Source organism: Aptenodytes forsteri, unplaced genomic scaffold (assembly GCF_000699145.1).
Source record: "Aptenodytes forsteri isolate BGI_AS27 unplaced genomic scaffold, ASM69914v1 Scaffold193, whole genome shotgun sequence".
NCBI classification, from domain to species: Eukaryota; Metazoa; Chordata; class Aves; order Sphenisciformes; family Spheniscidae; genus Aptenodytes; species Aptenodytes forsteri.
In genome coordinates, this window is record NW_008795405.1 from 1,220,209 (window position 1) to 1,238,286 (window position 18,078).

General features: G+C 36.4%; 2 protein-coding genes across 3 annotated transcripts in view; one reads left to right on the forward strand and one right to left on the reverse strand.

The window, feature by feature from the left end:
- The window catches only part of GEMIN2 (gem nuclear organelle associated protein 2), a 10,776-nt gene extending 4,076 nt beyond the window's left edge, over positions 1-6,700 (forward strand). Inside the window, exons 4-11 of the mRNA XM_009280900.2 lie at positions 668-757; positions 2,397-2,456; positions 2,622-2,732; positions 3,331-3,375; positions 4,131-4,199; positions 5,535-5,645; positions 5,864-5,922; positions 6,253-6,700. Of these exons, the coding sequence (XP_009279175.1) occupies positions 668-757; positions 2,397-2,456; positions 2,622-2,732; positions 3,331-3,375; positions 4,131-4,199; positions 5,535-5,645; positions 5,864-5,922; positions 6,253-6,292 (585 nt within the window). The 3' untranslated portion in view covers positions 6,293-6,700. The remainder of the gene's footprint in view (positions 1-667; positions 758-2,396; positions 2,457-2,621; positions 2,733-3,330; positions 3,376-4,130; positions 4,200-5,534; positions 5,646-5,863; positions 5,923-6,252) is intronic.
- On the reverse strand, positions 6,476-17,973 carry TRAPPC6B (trafficking protein particle complex 6B). 2 transcript variants are annotated; one of them, XM_009280691.2, is made up of 5 exons: positions 17,925-17,973; positions 16,626-16,743; positions 15,014-15,097; positions 9,867-9,960; positions 6,476-9,195 (listed from the first exon to the last, which is right to left on the reverse strand). In XM_009280691.2, exons 1-5 carry the CDS (start codon positions 17,957-17,959, stop codon positions 9,164-9,166), a joined length of 363 nt encoding a protein of 120 aa, XP_009278966.2. In that variant the 5' UTR covers positions 17,960-17,973; the 3' UTR covers positions 6,476-9,163. The 2 variants fall into 2 exon arrangements, with proteins under 2 accessions (XP_009278966.2, XP_019328037.1); XM_019472492.1 differs by lacking the exons at positions 15,014-15,097; positions 16,626-16,743; positions 17,925-17,973 and adding exons at positions 11,014-11,097; positions 12,626-12,743; positions 13,925-14,004 and having other exon boundaries at positions 6,743-9,195.
- Between the last annotated feature and the right edge of the window lie 105 nt (positions 17,974-18,078).

An 18,078-nucleotide genomic window follows, 5' to 3' on the forward strand; every position in this document is an offset into this window, starting at 1 on the left:
GGGACCATGTCAAAGGCCTTACAGAGGTCCAGATAGATGACAGCTGTAGCCCCCTTCCCATGCACTGATGTAGTCACTCCATCACAGAAGGCCACTAGGTTAGTCAGGCAGGACTTGCCCTTGGTGAAGCCATGCTGGCTGTCTCATCTCTTTGTAGTGGCATTCTTAAACATCTGTAGAATGTACTAATTTTTTTAGTAACTCTTTCATGCTAATCTTTAAAGAGGTTATATCTACTTAACTGTCAGGGTTAATTTCCTAAAATATATTTTTGTGGTCTTCTGTCTTCCTCAACTTACTATCTTGGCAAGTGGGACGCCTAAGAATCATAGCATCTGTCCAAGATAAGGAAACAACACCCTGCTTTTTATAAACAGGGAAATTAGGGCAGAACAATTGGTAAAAAGACCCTAAATAATTCTTTCACAATATATTTTAAATACTTAGTTTTCCTTCTTATTTGCATATGAGAAGAGTCAAACAGAAGAAATTTTGTCTAAACCAACTGTTAAGTCAGTCTTGGATGTGGTCATGAAATTACCTTTCTTAAATGAAGATTTAAAGGATATTGTTTACCTGATAGTAAACATTTACTGATTCTCTTGTTCTTAAGGATTCGTCTTATAAACCTTTCTTTATATTATAATTATTGCCAGTGTTTTCTTAGATTTCTAGATGTCAGCCTGCTCCTGAAGGATACTCTCCAACGCTAAAGTGGCAGCAGCAGCAAGTGGCCAATTTCTCAGCCGTTCGTCAGGTACAAAATGGTGTGTGTGAGGGGACTTGCACTGTCTAGCTAGAACACATCTGTGCTTTACAGGGGACAACTTTATATCTAGTATAGAAATGTTATGACTTTATAGTAGGACAGATGTTTGTAGGCAAATGTTTTAAGTTCTTGAAAAAGAATTGAGTATATACTGTGTGGCGTTTAAACCTCTGATAAAACTCGAGAGCCATGTTTAAAAAAAAATATTCTACTTCAACTTCAGCAAAAATATGTGTCGGTATTTAGATTAAATGATAGAGAGTAGCTGAGGGAGGACAAAAATCCCTATGACATTATGCAGTTATATTAAAACCTAGCGCTAGCAGGAATGTTCTGCAGAACTCAACATTAACTGAAAAACAAGTGGATTCTAACCCACCAGGAGATTCATGTACGTAGAACACGCTGTCCATTTAGGATATTGTTGACAGTGGTGGCACCCATTATGAGGAGAAATACTGATTTGGTAAAATGTATTTGTAAAGTTGTAATGTTAGCACAAACTTAAATCTTTCCTACTGCATTTGCACCCTGCTCTTAAATAACAGAACAAAAATGGAGAATTGAGCAGTCTCTCTCTCTCTCAATCCACAGTCCAAACAGGGCGAAATACAAAACATAGTAAAAATGTAGAGATCATTTATGACTCTAGTACTGCAGAAGGCATGTTTACAATGCATTAATACTGCATTGTAGGAATACCTCAAGTAACTGAAGTAAAACCAACTGCACTGAAGCTGCTGTAGCACTGAACTTCGCATGAGCTCATTTACCCTGTTTTTTCAGGGAGGTAAATCAGTGGAGGTATCACATTGCATACTGTATATTATGCATAATCTAAGGTTTTAGTACAACTAAGGAAACTGACTTCTAAAGGCATATTCACTGGACAGATATTTATTTTATACACAAATCAATTGTCCTCTCATCTGTGCCAGAATTAACACTGTGAAGGATGAGAATATCCTAAAAAATATTTAAGAGAAAAAAGAGCATCAGAAGTCAGTTATTCAAACACTATGCATCAGCTACCGTTACTTAGTGTTTTTAGTGGTCATTTTTACTGCTACAATAACAATTGGATTGGGGGAAAAGTTTCTTCTGTTACAAAAAGTTTACACCTCTGTACAGGAAACTGTCAAGCAGGCCAATTTGTCTTATATGGCATCCCTGTCAGGTAGAAGAAATACACCAGGAAAGCTCGCTTGCCTTCTTTCTAACAGTTCTGTAGACATCGGCTACAGATACAGACCACTGTTGGAAACAGGATATTGATTTAGTCCAAAAGCACACATAAAGCCAAATTTTTCTTGCTTAAGCTTGTTATACCAAGAAAAGTCTAGAAGACTATTACAGCTTACTACCTCAACTTAACTTTATGTAGTAGAATTTAAAATTCCTTCAGCTTTAACATTACTTCCAAAAACCCAGCATGAACAACTTGGTTACATTTCTACTCAGAGGCATGGGAAATACTTAGCCAGTTACGCCTCTACTGATTTATAGAACATCATAATATATACTTTTTATACATTTTAAGAATAATGAAGCAATATCCTAGCAATTATGGCTAGGATAAAATAACTGCAAAGTTAAACTGTGATTTGGCTTTGTTTTAATTACTCAGAGCCTGAACAAGCACAGAAGTCACTGGCGGTCACAACATTTGGACAGCAATGTTACTATGGTGAGTAGAATTCGTAACAGTGCTGTGGTTTTTTTCCAGTCATTAAATCCGTGATTAATCTCGCTTTACAGTTTAATGCAACAACTTGTGAATGTTATCAAGTCTTTTCTTCAGTATCTTCAAGATAGCAATATTTCAGTTTTCATTTATTTTTATTTACTTCAGCCAAAATCAGAGGATGAAGAAGGCTGGAAGAAGTTCTGCCTGGGTGAAAGAGTATACTCAGAAGTAGATGCACTATCTGATAATGAAAGTCTAGGAATTGATTACATAAAGGTGAGTATAGGACTTCTATTTCATTTTCAGCTGCTATTTTCAAGAATAACTGCCAGAAACAATCCTACTGTTTATTACCACTTTGTGCTAAATATGAAGTAGGCTCTCTGGTGAGCCTAGAAAGTCCCATTTTTCTTCCCTTTTAAGTGGAAACTGAGTGAAGCAGAGAACAAGTCTATCCCTTCAGTTAAAAAGTTGAGGAGTTCCTTCATCTGTTATCAGCTAAAGCACGCTACTTTGTTGCTCGCTGAACTGAACAGAAAGCTTTCTGCATAGTCTGCTTTAGTGTTTTGTTGAATGGTCGTACGTGGTTCCTTTCCTCATACATGCTATCCTACAAACATGCCCTTCAGTGCATCATTTTGAAAAAACAAAACTTTAACAAATAACAGTAAAAGCAAGGTTCTTTGACACCAAATTTGACAGGACCTTATCTTGAACTTGCTTGAAGATTTTTTTTTAATAGATTTCAAAGCTCAGAACAGACTTTTGAATCACTACAAATGTCTGAGCATCACATTAAAACGTTAGCATGTTCTAAATTAGAACAAAAATGTTTATCATAATATCTGCACTTTCCAACTTGATTTTTTTTCAGGTGGGCTTTCCCCCTTTGCTAAGTATCGTAAGCAGAATGAATCAGGTAAGCCTACCTCTTAGAATCACATAGTGACATTGCATAAATCATTATTTCTCATATTCTATCTGTTGCAGAAGTCTTACCTATTTTTCTGTGCTAGAGTAGGCAATTGTTCATTACGACTGCTATTGCTTGTACACTTACAAGGAAAACACGTAATCGTTATCTCACCTTTAGCTACAAACAACTTCACTAGTGAACATTTATCATGACTAGTTTTAAGAGTATTTTGTCTTTGTAATTTCTCTATAAAACATTTAATGTTTGAATTTTTGCTGAATGCCCCATTAGGTGCTTGACAGTGTTTTAAGATTTCTTATTTAGTGTTTTAAGTGCAGTCCTTCAACTTGATTGTGAACTCTTAGGCACATTGCAAGGATAGGAGAATCACACTTACCTTTCCTTTGCTACTATGTTTCCCACTAGTCACCTTTATACAGAAACAACCAGTCAGTGTGACACCTCTTTCCTAATCTGTAGCTACTTATCCGTAACTTTCTGTTAAGACAGAGAATTACTTCATTTTATATAAAGTTCTTTCCAGGAACTGGTGCTTTAACATTTACTTTACCCTTCTATGTAACTTCAACCTGGATTAAATACCATATAGTATCACAATGGAGTATAAATACATAATGTGTATATTAAAAAAAAAAAAAATCACAATGCTTCTTATATTATATAATCCTTCAGGCAGAAGGACAGCAAAACAAAACATTGCAGGTATTGTATTGTCTCTTTCTGTTCCTCTTTTCAAGGCAACAGTAACCAGTGTCTTAGAATACCTGATAAGCTGGTTTGGAGAGAAAAAATTTACTCCAGAACTGGTAATTTTTAATTTATTCTAACTACTTGCGCATTAATGCATTAAACAAGGGATAAATTGTTCATAGTTTTCTATGAAGTTATTTTGGTTTCTAAAGAGTTCTCTAGATGTATGTATCATATTGTTACTTTCAAAACTTTCTTAATTAGATACTAAAATGAGTATTCACAGAATTTTTTGGAAGGCTAATTACAAAACATAACACATACAGATCTATCAAGTACTGCCAAAACCCCCTCCCCTTTTTATTGCTCCCCACACTAACTTAAACCACAAGGTTAGATGAGTATCAGCGCTGGGGAGAGAAGAGGGTCAGACTGCAGGAGCTTTGGTTCTGACCAGTTTAAGCTGTCAGGGTGCTGCGCACTGTATTTACCGACACCTCCGTTTTAGTTTGGAGATGCATGACAGTGTACTGGCAAAGATACATTTAATCTTTCCACGTGCAGCACAGACCAGAAAGCTTAGCTGCATTAGTGTGGTGACAAATCAAACCTAATAAGAAATTCTGATTGACAGGGTACATTAGCATGGAGTTTGGCGACAACTAGATCGACTACATAATGGCATCGTATCTACAAAAGACCTTGGTGGATGCATCTCACCTCATTCAGTACCACAAAGCAAAAGAATAATGAAAAATTACTTCCATAATACTAAACACAGTTTCACTATTTTTGAGTCACTAAAGGCCTTTCATGTTCTGTCCTTTTCTGTAGGACTGTTTTCTTTTTAACCAATATGCTGCAGAGAACGTGCACGTTGACTTTTAGTTTATTCCCATAACGAAAGCCACTAGACACTGTAATTAACTTAAGAAGTTAGACTGGTAGCAGAAGCTACGTTTGTAAGAATGCAGTAGAATTCAGTGAAGTAAAATGCAAAGGACATGTTTTCACAGTGGTGCAAATCTTAAAGCTGATCTAACAGCATTAATTCCACAAATATCTGACTTGATACATTTCACTCTTCAGGAATGTTTTTCCACAGTTTGTGAAGTGAAAAATTAATAGCTAAGTAATAGTCTTTAGATATTACTAAAATAATCCTTCCCCCAGACTTTTAATAGTGTAAACTGTATTAATTTATATCTTGGCCAGTATTCCAAAAAATATCAGGAAATCCAGGAGTACTGCTCACAAGAAGCTTATCTAGAGGCACAAAATTCTACTGTGTAGTGTCTAATTTGGCTTTCAGACTTTTCCATTCTGGCAGCAGCACTTAAATGCAATTTTGTTTTGAAACCTACGCTCCAGGCCTGCTCTATATAACAAGAGCTGCATGAAACTTCAAGGAAATGCTCATAATTAAGACTTTCGTATTTGAATCCATACAGGGTAGATGGCTTTATGCACTGTTGGCATGCCTTGAAAAACCTTTGCTACCTGAGGCTCACTCCCTTATTCGACAGCTGGCAAGACGATGCTCAGAAGTCAGAGTACTAGAGGTAAGATTTAATATAACATTGCGCAAAGGACTTGCTGAACTTAGCAAATTATTAGGAGGATGATTTTGCAGTTCTTGAAGTCTTGGTAAGTAATTTTTCATGTCCTAAGTTTGCTCGAGAATGAAGGGAAGACTACAAGCACGTAACATGGCATGTAACAGCTTCTCTATTTGACACAGGTAACAAAAGAACTGTTCTAATACTTATTTCTCTTTCAGGAGAACAAGAACGAAGAACAAATATCAGCTCTGAACTTGATAATCTGCTTAGTTAGCAGGTAATACAACTTACGTACCTAAAACAGTAAAGTATGTCCAGAATAAATGTGTGATTATTCTTATCCTAACCTAGATTCTTTTAAAGTGGAAGTCAATTAAAGTACCCTGGGCCCGTGTAGCAAATATACTTAGCTAAAAGGACTTAAGATAAACCTAAGAGTAAAGTAAGCTTATTGGTTTCCTCAGATGAGTTCCCTGAACTGCAAAGCTATAATTATGATAGAAACACTAAAAGAAGAGCTAGAAAGCAAGGGGTCTAACAACTCAGAGCAAAGTAAGAAGTATGTTGCATTAGAGGTTTCTTACCGTATTCCACTTCTCTCTACTAGGTACTTCGATCAGCGTGACTTAGCTGATGAGCCTTCCTAGACTGTTTTGAGGATATCAAGTATCTTGTGTTGCCATAGTACAAACAGCATTATCAGAGTTAACAGCAAGACACTGCACTTTTCAGACCTGAAGTACTATACAACCCCTTCAGAACACCCTCATGATAATGCATTTGGGACAGCTATGAATAACTTAAGCTGAGCTTTAGCAAGAGATTGTCAATGTCTCCAGTATCATCATCACCATCATCGTAAAGTGGTCAATGAAGTGTCTAGCATCATCTCTTAAGATACTGTCTCTGTAAACTACATTCTTGGTTAGAAATTTCTACCATCTGAGTAATCCTGTGGACACTGCTATTAGCTGAAGTCTGAGGTTACATTACAAGTGATTGTTCTTTATCTAACACACACCTATTGAGGGCTTTTTTAGTAAAACTGAAGCATTTAAAAGAGTGTTCTTAAACATCGTGGCTTTTCTCATTCTTCATACTATTTAACAGCAGCCTTACTATACACATCTAGGACTGAATGTGTTTTTTCAAGCTTTGGTTCCTGAGCTTAAGCACTGCTAAGCAGTTCAACTATAGCCAGTAAGTTACTGAAACAATTATTTTAGTAAAACATAAACATCACTACTTCCTGAGTAGTAATACTATTTTTCGTAAACAGTTGCAGAAACCAGTGAAAATTACACAGCTGTATTCAATGCTTTTAATAGAAGCATTTATTAATAAGAACGAACAAATTTATTTTCTGTATGGTATCTTGACAAGTATATTAGCTTGCCTATTTATATATTTAATGTGGAGTGCTTCACCAAGAGTATCAGCATCTGCTTGGTACATACATGACTCCCTCTGGTTCTAATTATCTTCAACAATTAAAAACCCATGTTAAAGGAACTATGAATTCTGCTGATAGCAGCAAATTGACAGACAGTATTAGCTGACATCTACTTTCTGTATATTGTAGAATTTAAGTCCCTCCCCTTGCTATTAAAAATAATCATTAACCAGAACCAGTTATTGATAAGCCTTTAATATGTCTCTGAATGATTGGCACTTTTGCATCTGGAATGGTAGTCTTAACTATCAAGTGAAAAATCAAAGCGAATTACAATAAATGCTAGAGTTTTAATTCTGGAGATGCGAGGAACGATGATTCTGTGTATGCTGATACTGAATGTCTACCACACTGCAGATGCCTAAAGTGTGATGACATTGAAGTGTGTATTAGACATACAGTGCAAGTTACTTCTAGTCTCTTTAGTAACATTTTCAGCATGTTGAAAGTAGGATGAGTTGGCAACTGAAGAACCCATGAAATGCAAGAATACTAGTTAACTAATTCTCTAGCCCTAAAATTTCAAACAAATCTGAGTTATAAAGGTGAACAACAACCACAGCCTTCCTCTAAACTACCAGTATAAGAACCCAGCGTTTTCAATCAGTCAAACAGCTGATCCCCAGCGAGTACCATACTACTGTAGTTACTTTCATCTTTGCTAGTTCTATAAACAGTGGGACAGCATTCTGCTAGTTTAAGTTCTGCTTTAGATGTTTCCTCGAACCGTCAAGTTACTCAGCTACAACTAATCTGAACTAGCATTCACAGTACCTGAAAAGATCAGAATTTGGTCACATCTTAAGCTCAAGTATAATAAACCCCTGGTTATCACATTTATAATCCATAGCTTGCCAGCTTGTAACAGCTATCTAGAAAAGGCTCAATCCATTACAAACTTCAGACCTTCCCTAGAGCTTAGGGAAGAATAGCTTCCACTGTTCTTGCCCACCATACAGCTAGACAACATACACTTCTCCCAACACAGAAGGTAGTTATAACAATCAAAGGTGCTATTTTAACATGTTAGCTTTTCTAGTTAGCCTGTTATTTACTGGTCTCAAAGTAGAAACTGAATTGCTATCACAAGGCATTCTCACACTTCTGAATAAACACCGTAAGTTTCTATCGTGATTCATTTGAAAGTATAAGGCCTGAACCTGACAACAGAAGAGTCTTACAGCAAAATTCATTAAAAGTTTTAACAAGATGTTTTCATGCTTACCTACAGCAAGATATGTATTGTTATGCAAATCTTGTAACAAGTAGTATCTAGCAAACCCCAATGTCCTCAAAGAGTCTTGGTGATGTCTTTATAGCTTCTTGCAGGCCTAATCATCTTCCTGCACACACTCATTACAGAAGTGAGTTGTAGCTAGCAATTAAAAACAATTACATTAATATGGAGTTTATGCACAACAAGCTAAAACAAATTTCCTTCTTTCACCAGTATAGATGACCTTAGCTGTACAATTATTCTGACACAAAAAACAGCTGCTAATTTTAGGGAGCTAGGAGAAACTGTTTAACTATATAGAAATAAGTTCTCTTTTCTACTGCCCCATAGCATTCCTACAGAGGAACTAAGCCTCCACTGAACACCATTAATGAAGGCTGTTGGTTCACGTGCTAATGGCTTCCTCAGAATAAAAGCAATTGCTGTCTCACAGTTCAGAGTGAACAGGGAAAGGCAGCAGTTGACCATTCATGTTAGGTAACACAAAACACGTTAGTTTCTTACCCCAATTTAGTCTTGGTCAGGCTTTTACTCTGGTCTCAAAACGTGCCTCTGGTCTTCCATATGTGCTGTTTCGGTAATTGAAATATTTCACTAAAAACTTTTGAGTAGACAGTTTTTACCATGTGGACGTTAATACCTTGGTATAGAATAAATTTCATACCAAGATACAAGGATAGTGTTAAGTTATTTTGATGAACATTTATTATATATTTTGGAATTGTGCTGCACACTGCTATAATTTACAAGCTACATACAAAGCTGAACCAAGATACTGAACCCACACACAAAGGATTTTTAAGGTAGATACCCAGATTTGAATGTGCTCTACATCTTCTGTATCATCACCTGAAATTTACCTGCAAAGAAAAAGCAAAGTCAGATCAAAGTATCACCATTAGAGTTATTTTTCCAAGTAATTATTTTCTTGTAATCGTTTTGTTAAAAGAAATAGTAAGGAACATTTCAATCTTACAGTTTGTGAAAAATCTAGCCATTATTTAAATTTAGCATTTAAATTTAACTCCAGCTGAACAGTTTTTCCTTTCTTTTCTTTTTTTCTTTAAGTTGATCCATGACCCACATCACAACAGTTTTGTCAGCTAAATTTAAGATTTGTGCAAAGTCTGTGGAAATTTTTAAATCCCCCTTAAGCAGCTTGGGTAGTTACAATGGACTTCACTTACTAACGTTAATGACTTCTGTAGAGAAAGAGCGTGTATCTAGTTGGTTTTATCTTTGCTCGTTCAAATAGCATTCTGGACGTACATCCTTATGCATTTGATGCTTCCAAATGTAAATACAACTTTTTAGTTTTGCTTTCCGCTCAGTATCATGGAGGTTCACCCTCTGTCAGTATTTTCTAAACACTAAAGCATTTAGTGACAAGCCATATCCTGAAGTTCGTACCAGCTCCTATGGCTCAGCAGCTTAAGACTAATTCCACCTTGATAAATGTTTCTACAGTGATGAAGTCAGTAAGGAAAGTTACCAAGTGAGCTAATAATTGAATACTCCAAGAACTACTTACATGCAGGCATTGATGAAACTTCAGCTGTTACAATACTCTTTATTCCCAAATTCGATAGGCCTCCTCTGATTAGTCCACAGGTAAATGCTAAATACTAAATATAAAGTTGCACTTTAAATAAGCGTCAAGGGTGAAGCTTGTTGCTAAAGATTGAAACTAAGTACTCAAGAACAAGACTTAACACTTGGACAATATAAAACTATGGAGGTTTTGTTAGCGTGCTTGAGAGACTTTGTCATATCTCCAATAGATGAAAGCTCCGGTATTTGGTACAGCGGAGCTCACAATACAGATTTCTTGTTAGAGGCACTATCTTGAGTCACTTGTTTCTATTTTCATTAAACCTGTAGGAACTTAATATCCTTAAAACAATTATTCCCAAGACTTGGCTGAAATTAGCAACTGGTATTAAAAGTCAGTGAAGGAGAAACAGTCCAAGACAGCATTCTTGCACAGGCCGCACCTTAGAATACAAGGGCCTGCAGATATTTAGAATATATGTTGCAAAACAGAAGAAACATCTCACCAAACACCAAAAAAAAAAAATCACAAGGACAGTAGTCTGCAACTGCGATGACTAAGAAGATCAAGAATTAAGAAACCAAAAATGGAACTGAATGCCCCATTTCTTACATCCACCTGAACCAAAGTGCTTTATAAGAGGCTCTGCAGAGGCACTGATTTTACTTACCTAAACTATTACCCTAACTCAGCACCTACACTCAAAACTATTTAATTGGTGGAAGATCTTTCTGAATGTTCATATAATCCCAGAAGCTTGTTCTAGGTAACAAATAGCATCTTCCAAATATGTTTTGGAAATTTTAAAAAAGCTTCTGAAAGCACATGCTTTTCAAAGAGAAAGAAAGAATTTGTGTGGTAGTGGCAGACCGGCTCCTACCATCAAGTAACTCAAACATGACAACAGCAAGTTTCACAACAACTACGACCATTTCTTGAACCATAAATCAAATCCACTGTTTTGAAACAAGGTGCATTTCTAAAAAGTACAGGTTTTGAAGACTGAACTTTAGCTGCCCTTTTGAACAGTTTGTATCCATTCAATTACAAAATTTAAAGTTATTATTAATAGATCAAGATAATTCAAATCAAACTGGTAGATCCCAAGGATAAAACTGAAGGGTACCTTTGGTGCATGTTCTAAATACTGCTTTCCTGCAGACATTTGTGTCAAGAGACGAAATTTATTGTCTTGAAGGACATAAATACCCTGTTTAAAAGAAAAAAAAGAAATTTTTTTAGTTGAATATGCAGTAGCATGTAATCAACGTTTTATGTGAAGGGATTTAATTTGTAGATACAATACAAATGTTCAGGTTGAAAAATGAAATTTTAGACTAAAGCATACGTGATTTAAGTTTAAACTGTATTATTTGCTTACGTGAAATATCAAAACAAAAGATACTTAATTGTGAGTTTACAACAAACCCCCTAGAAAATAGTATGATCAGTTAACCCTAAAAAATGTTTATTTACTTTCTTCTTGGAAGAGTCCTCCCAGTGCTCAGAAACAATAGTTCCATATTAGAAGGTCTTTGTTAATATATCAAATGCATGCTGACTTTTACATTCAAATCTTAATCTTCATTTGGTATGCAATTCACTATTCTTATTCTCAAATTCAGTGAGAATTATCTTCTTTAACAGCAATACAGGTAACAATACCCAGCAGATGATCAAATTAAAAGTCTAGTGTTTTCTACATTACAATTTTGTGCCACAATATGCATTTTAATAAATTAAGTATGAACACAGTATAGCTTAATCTACCCTTGTCATGTTAATTTCTTTGCTAATGACTGTGCTACTTTGGAACTTCATAACCCTTGAAATTAAATTAAGGCTGCATATACAATTGAGACCTAAGCTCAATACTGCAGCTTTCTTTGAATTCAAAAACAGATTTCGAAGGTAATTATTATCTGTTAAAGTTGTTACTTGATAAACAGCTCACTGAAAAATAAAACCTGTTTTATTTGGCACAATCCTTGTACAAATTCTCTTGCTCCTACTTTGATACAACAGGAAAATGGCCATAAGAAAACAGAGTCATTCAAAAGGAAAAAGATTCTTTTACTCTAGTAAAATGACTCCTTAAATTATTTTGATCTTGCTTTAAGAACTGTGGCTGTTGATATAGGAAAGGACATAGATACAACGCAGTGTCACCAACATGCAAACCTGGGAAGTTTTTCAGCTGTTTCTTATACAAGTATACTTATACAAGTTATACTTATACAAGTATACTTATACAAGTAGAGTGCAATTAAGTGTCTCAACTGCTGAAAACTGTAAATATCCTTAAAAATAAAAAAATTACTTCAAGGCAGCCATTCTATTTAAATAGACGTTAAGACAGCAATATCACTTTCTCACACTAGTTTTCTACTAAAATTTATTGGGACATACATTAAAAAGTTCCTGTTTAAGTGTTAATCAACTGTAACCATTACTGTCCTGTCAGTTTGTAACTCTGCAACAGTGCATATGAAATTCAAAGCATTTAATCTTTTCAAATAGGGTGGCAATAAAGACATCACAAGCAATTATTAAATTGTATTCTGAAGCTACATGCTAACATGAACCTTAAAAACCTGCTTTTTAAACAAAACAAATAAAGAACATTTTGGGTTTCTTATCAGGTAATTAATTCTAGACCAAGAAAAACAAAAAATGCGCTAGTAACTCAAAACTGTTACTGATTTTGTAAGTTAAATATTATTCTACAGCATTAGTACCTGATGATTAGTCCTTAGGTTATCTATTTGTTTTTTGAATACAGTTGTCCAAAAATCTTTGCAAATGAACTTCATAATATCTAATTCATCCTTGAACCTGGCAGTATCTTTTGTAAACCTAAGAGATAAATAAGAAATATATCAATAATGCACAACTTGACCGATTAAACAGAAAAAGAAAATACAAAAAAATGGTACTATTCAACATTATTTTTGAAGCTGTTATAGAAATTAGCTTTCCAACCATTGTACAGTATCATTCTAGCATCACTGTGCGTTCATCAAGTATTTTAACTTAAGAGCAACACAGCGTTATCTTAATACCTGCAACATGACAGCAGAATAAATGGTTTTAATTATATGGTTATTAAAGACAGCTGAAGTACAGAAAGATGCAAAGCACTCGATCAGTTTTATCTTCAACTAAATGTCTAAATAGAAGATAAACAAAAAGCTCACACCTATACTACTGCTTGGAAGGAGTCCTTCAAATAAGCAAAAAAAGTACTAACACATAGGAACAAACATGTAAAACTCGTTCCCGTTTCCCAAAAAAGGACGTCTCTTGCTTATTTCAGAATTCTCTCCCTTTATCCTCCTTGAGGGTCTTTATCTGGCACTAAAGCACCACTTTGTTCAACGAAAGCATGGCTTCAGAAGCTGGAGAGCCTCCACGCGACCTCAGAACGAGGGCGCTGAAGTTGGATGTGCAGCAAGTCATTGTGCATCCCCAAATGGCCTGGGGAAACAAGGAGGCAACGCGCTCGGTCGCAAAGTTCCAAGGACTACGAGTGCTTTAGAAAAACGAAATAGAGTAGCCAATCATAAAATTATGTTTAAGAAAGAAATTAAAAAGAGAAGAAAATCACAAAACGTACCAGAAGTAGGAAACATGCAAAAGTAGGTCTACAAAAAGTGCAATTAGAAAGGACTATAAGTATTAAAAGTCACCGTATACCCTGACTCAGTTTTCATGACGGAAAGCACAGGGAAAATACACACTCCAAAACTGTCCTGTGGTATTCAAACACAGGTCCCCGCAAGAATGAGATGCCAAAAGACAGGATGCCAGAACGTACAGTAAAAGGAACACATCGGCAGCACAACCCTCCGTCCACCCAAAGCAGCGAGCAGCTTTCCACCCACCGAGCGGGCGACCGCTCCTGGCCCCAGCAGGCCGGGAAGGAGGGGGCGTTGGGCCCTCGCCAGGCAGACGCAGGGGAAAACCCCGAAGACGAGCAAGGCCCGCCGGCCCCGGGAGCAGGGAGCTGCGAGGCGGCAGCAGCGGCAGGGACTCACCTTTCGATCAGCCCCTGCCCGACGCGGAAGCCCATACTCTCCAGCTTGGTGGTGCAACGGCCGGGTGCCTGCAAGACAACAGGCGCTAAAGATTGAAACTAAGTACTCAAGAACAAGACTTAACACTTGGACAATATAAAACTATGGAGGTTTTGTTAGCGTGCTTGAGAGACTTTGTCATATCTCCAATAGATGAAAGCTCCGGTATTTGGTACAGCGGAGCTCACAATACAGATTTCTTGTTAGAGGCACTATCTTGAGTCACTTGTTTCTATTTTCATTAAACCTGTAGGAACTTAATATCCTTCAAACAATTATTCCCAAGACTTGGCTGAAATTAGCAACTGGTATTAAAAGTCAGTGAAGGAGAAACAGTCCAAGACAGCATTCTTGCACAGGCCGCACCTTAGAATACAAGGGCCTGCAGATATTTAGAATATATGTTGCAAAACAGAAGAAACATCTCACCAAACACCAAAAAAAAAAAATCACAAGGACAGTAGTCTGCAACTGCGATGACTAAGAAGATCAAGAATTAAGAAACCAAAAATGGAACTGAATGCCCCATTTCTTACATCCACCTGAACCAAAGTGCTTTATAAGAGGCTCTGCAGAGGCACTGATTTTACTTACCTAAACTATTACCCTAACTCAGCACCTACACTCAAAACTATTTAATTGGTGGAAGATCTTTCTGAATGTTCATATAATCCCAGAAGCTTGTTCTAGGTAACAAATAGCATCTTCCAAATATGTTTTGGAAATTTTAAAAAAGCTTCTGAAAGCACATGCTTTTCAAAGAGAAAGAAAGAATTTGTGTGGTAGTGGCAGACCGGCTCCTACCATCAAGTAACTCAAACATGACAACAGCAAGTTTCACAACAACTACGACCATTTCTTGAACCATAAATCAAATCCACTGTTTTGAAACAAGGTGCATTTCTAAAAAGTACAGGTTTTGAAGACTGAACTTTAGCTGCCCTTTTGAACAGTTTGTATCCATTCAATTACAAAATTTAAAGTTATTATTAATAGATCAAGATAATTCAAATCAAACTGGTAGATCCCAAGGATAAAACTGAAGGGTACCTTTGGTGCATGTTCTAAATACTGCTTTCCTGCAGACATTTGTGTCAAGAGACGAAATTTATTGTCTTGAAGGACATAAATACCCTGTTTAAAAGAAAAAAAAGAAATTTTTTTAGTTGAATATGCAGTAGCATGTAATCAACGTTTTATGTGAAGGGATTTAATTTGTAGATACAATACAAATGTTCAGGTTGAAAAATGAAATTTTAGACTAAAGCATACGTGATTTAAGTTTAAACTGTATTATTTGCTTACGTGAAATATCAAAACAAAAGATACTTAATTGTGAGTTTACAACAAACCCCCTAGAAAATAGTATGATCAGTTAACCCTAAAAAATGTTTATTTACTTTCTTCTTGGAAGAGTCCTCCCAGTGCTCAGAAACAATAGTTCCATATTAGAAGGTCTTTGTTAATATATCAAATGCATGCTGACTTTTACATTCAAATCTTAATCTTCATTTGGTATGCAATTCACTATTCTTATTCTCAAATTCAGTGAGAATTATCTTCTTTAACAGCAATACAGGTAACAATACCCAGCAGATGATCAAATTAAAAGTCTAGTGTTTTCTACATTACAATTTTGTGCCACAATATGCATTTTAATAAATTAAGTATGAACACAGTATAGCTTAATCTACCCTTGTCATGTTAATTTCTTTGCTAATGACTGTGCTACTTTGGAACTTCATAACCCTTGAAATTAAATTAAGGCTGCATATACAATTGAGACCTAAGCTCAATACTGCAGCTTTCTTTGAATTCAAAAACAGATTTCGAAGGTAATTATTATCTGTTAAAGTTGTTACTTGATAAACAGCTCACTGAAAAATAAAACCTGTTTTATTTGGCACAATCCTTGTACAAATTCTCTTGCTCCTACTTTGATACAACAGGAAAATGGCCATAAGAAAACAGAGTCATTCAAAAGGAAAAAGATTTTTTTACTCTAATAAAATGACTCCTTAAATTATTTTGATCTTGCTTTAAGAACTGTGGCTGTTGATATAGGAAAGGACATAGATACAACGCAGTGTCACCAACATGCAAACCTGGGAAGTTTTTCAGCTGTTTCTTATACAAGTATACTTATACAAGTTATACTTATACAAGTATACTTATACAAGTAGAGTGCAATTAAGTGTCTCAACTGCTGAAAACTGTAAATATCCTTAAAAATAAAAAAATTACTTCAAGGCAGCCATTCTATTTAAATAGACGTTAAGACAGCAATATCACTTTCTCACACTAGTTTTCTACTAAAATTTATTGGGACATACATTAAAAAGTTCCTGTTTAAGTGTTAATCAACTGTAACCATTACTGTCCTGTCAGTTTGTAACTCTGCAACAGTGCATATGAAATTCAAAGCATTTAATCTTTTCAAATAGGGTGGCAATAAAGACATCACAAGCAATTATTAAATTGTATTCTGAAGCTACATGCTAACATGAACCTTAAAAACCTGCTTTTTAAACAAAACAAATAAAGAACATTTTGGGTTTCTTATCAGGTAATTAATTCTAGACCAAGAAAAACAAAAAATCTGCTAGTAACTCAAAACTGTTACTGATTTTGTAAGTTAAATATTATTCTACAGCATTAGTACCTGATGATTAGTCCTTAGGTTATCTATTTGTTTTTTGAATACAGTTGTCCAAAAATCTTTGCAAATGAACTTCATAATATCTAATTCATCCTTGAACCTGGCAGTATCTTTTGTAAACCTAAGAGATAAATAAGAAATATATCAATAATGCACAACTTGACCGATTAAACAGAAAAAGAAAATACAAAAAAATGGTACTATTCAACATTATTTTTGAAGCTGTTATAGAAATTAGCTTTCCAACCATTGTACAGTATCATTCTAGCATCACTGTGCGTTCATCAAGTATTTTAACTTAAGAGCAACACAGCGTTATCTTAATACCTGCAACATGACAGCAGAATAAATGGTTTTAATTATATGGTTATTAAAGACAGCTGAAGTACAGAAAGATGCAAAGCACTCGATCAGTTTTATCTTCAACTAAATGTCTAAATAGAAGATAAACAAAAAGCTCACACCTATACTACTGCTTGGAAGGAGTCCTTCAAATAAGCAAAAAAAGTACTAACACATAGGAACAAACATGTAAAACTCGTTCCCGTTTCCCAAAAAAGGACCTCTCTTGCTTATTTCAGAATTCTCTCCCTTTATCCTCCTTGAGGGTCTTTATCTGGCACTAAAGCACCACTTTGTTCAACGAAAGCATGGCTTCAGAAGCTGGAGAGCCTCCACGCGACCTCAGAACGAGGGCGCTGAAGTTGGATGTGCAGCAAGTCATTGTGCATCCCCAAATGGCCTGGGGAAACAAGGAGGCAACGCGCTCGGTCGCAAAGTTCCAAGGACTACGAGTGCTTTAGAAAAACGAAATAGAGTAGCCAATCATAAAATTATGTTTAAGAAAGAAATTAAAAAGAGAAGAAAATCACAAAACGTACCAGAAGTAGGAAACATGCAAAAGTAGGTCTACAAAAAGTGCAATTAGAAAGGACTATAAGTATTAAAAGTCACCGTATACCCTGACTCAGTTTTCATGACGGAAAGCACAGGGAAAATACACACTCCAAAACTGTCCTGTGGTATTCAAACACAGGTCCCCGCAAGAATGAGATGCCAAAAGACAGGATGCCAGAACGTACAGTAAAAGGAACACATCGGCAGCACAACCCTCCGTCCACCCAAAGCAGCGAGCAGCTTTCCACCCACCGAGCGGGCGACCGCTCCTGGCCCCAGCAGGCCGGGAAGGAGGGGGCGTTGGGCCCTCGCCAGGCAGACGCAGGGGAAAACCCCGAAGACGAGCAAGGCCCGCCGGCCCCGGGAGCAGGGAGCTGCGAGGCGGCAGCAGCGGCAGGGACTCACCTTTCGATCAGCCCCTGCCCGACGCGGAAGCCCATACTCTCCAGCTTGGTGGTGCCAGCGGCAGGCTCACCTTTCGATCAGCCCCTGCCCGACGCGGAAGCCCATACTCTCCAGCTTGGTGGTGCGCAGGCCGGGTGCCTGCAAGACAACAGGC

Bases quoted from the DNA above. Each gene is read 5' to 3' on its own strand.
- TRAPPC6B (XM_009280691.2), bottom strand. From the start codon at position 17,959: ATGGGCTTCCGCGTCGGGCAGGGGCTGATCGAAAG. The intron at 16,744-17,924 runs GTGAGTCCCTGC...TTTATCTCTTAG, and splicing joins GGGCAGGGGCTGATCGAAAG to GTTTACAAAAGATACTGCCA. The intron at 9,196-9,866 runs GTAAGTAGTTCT...TTTTCTTTGCAG, and splicing joins AGTTTCATCAATGCCTGCAT to GTAAATTTCAGGTGATGATA.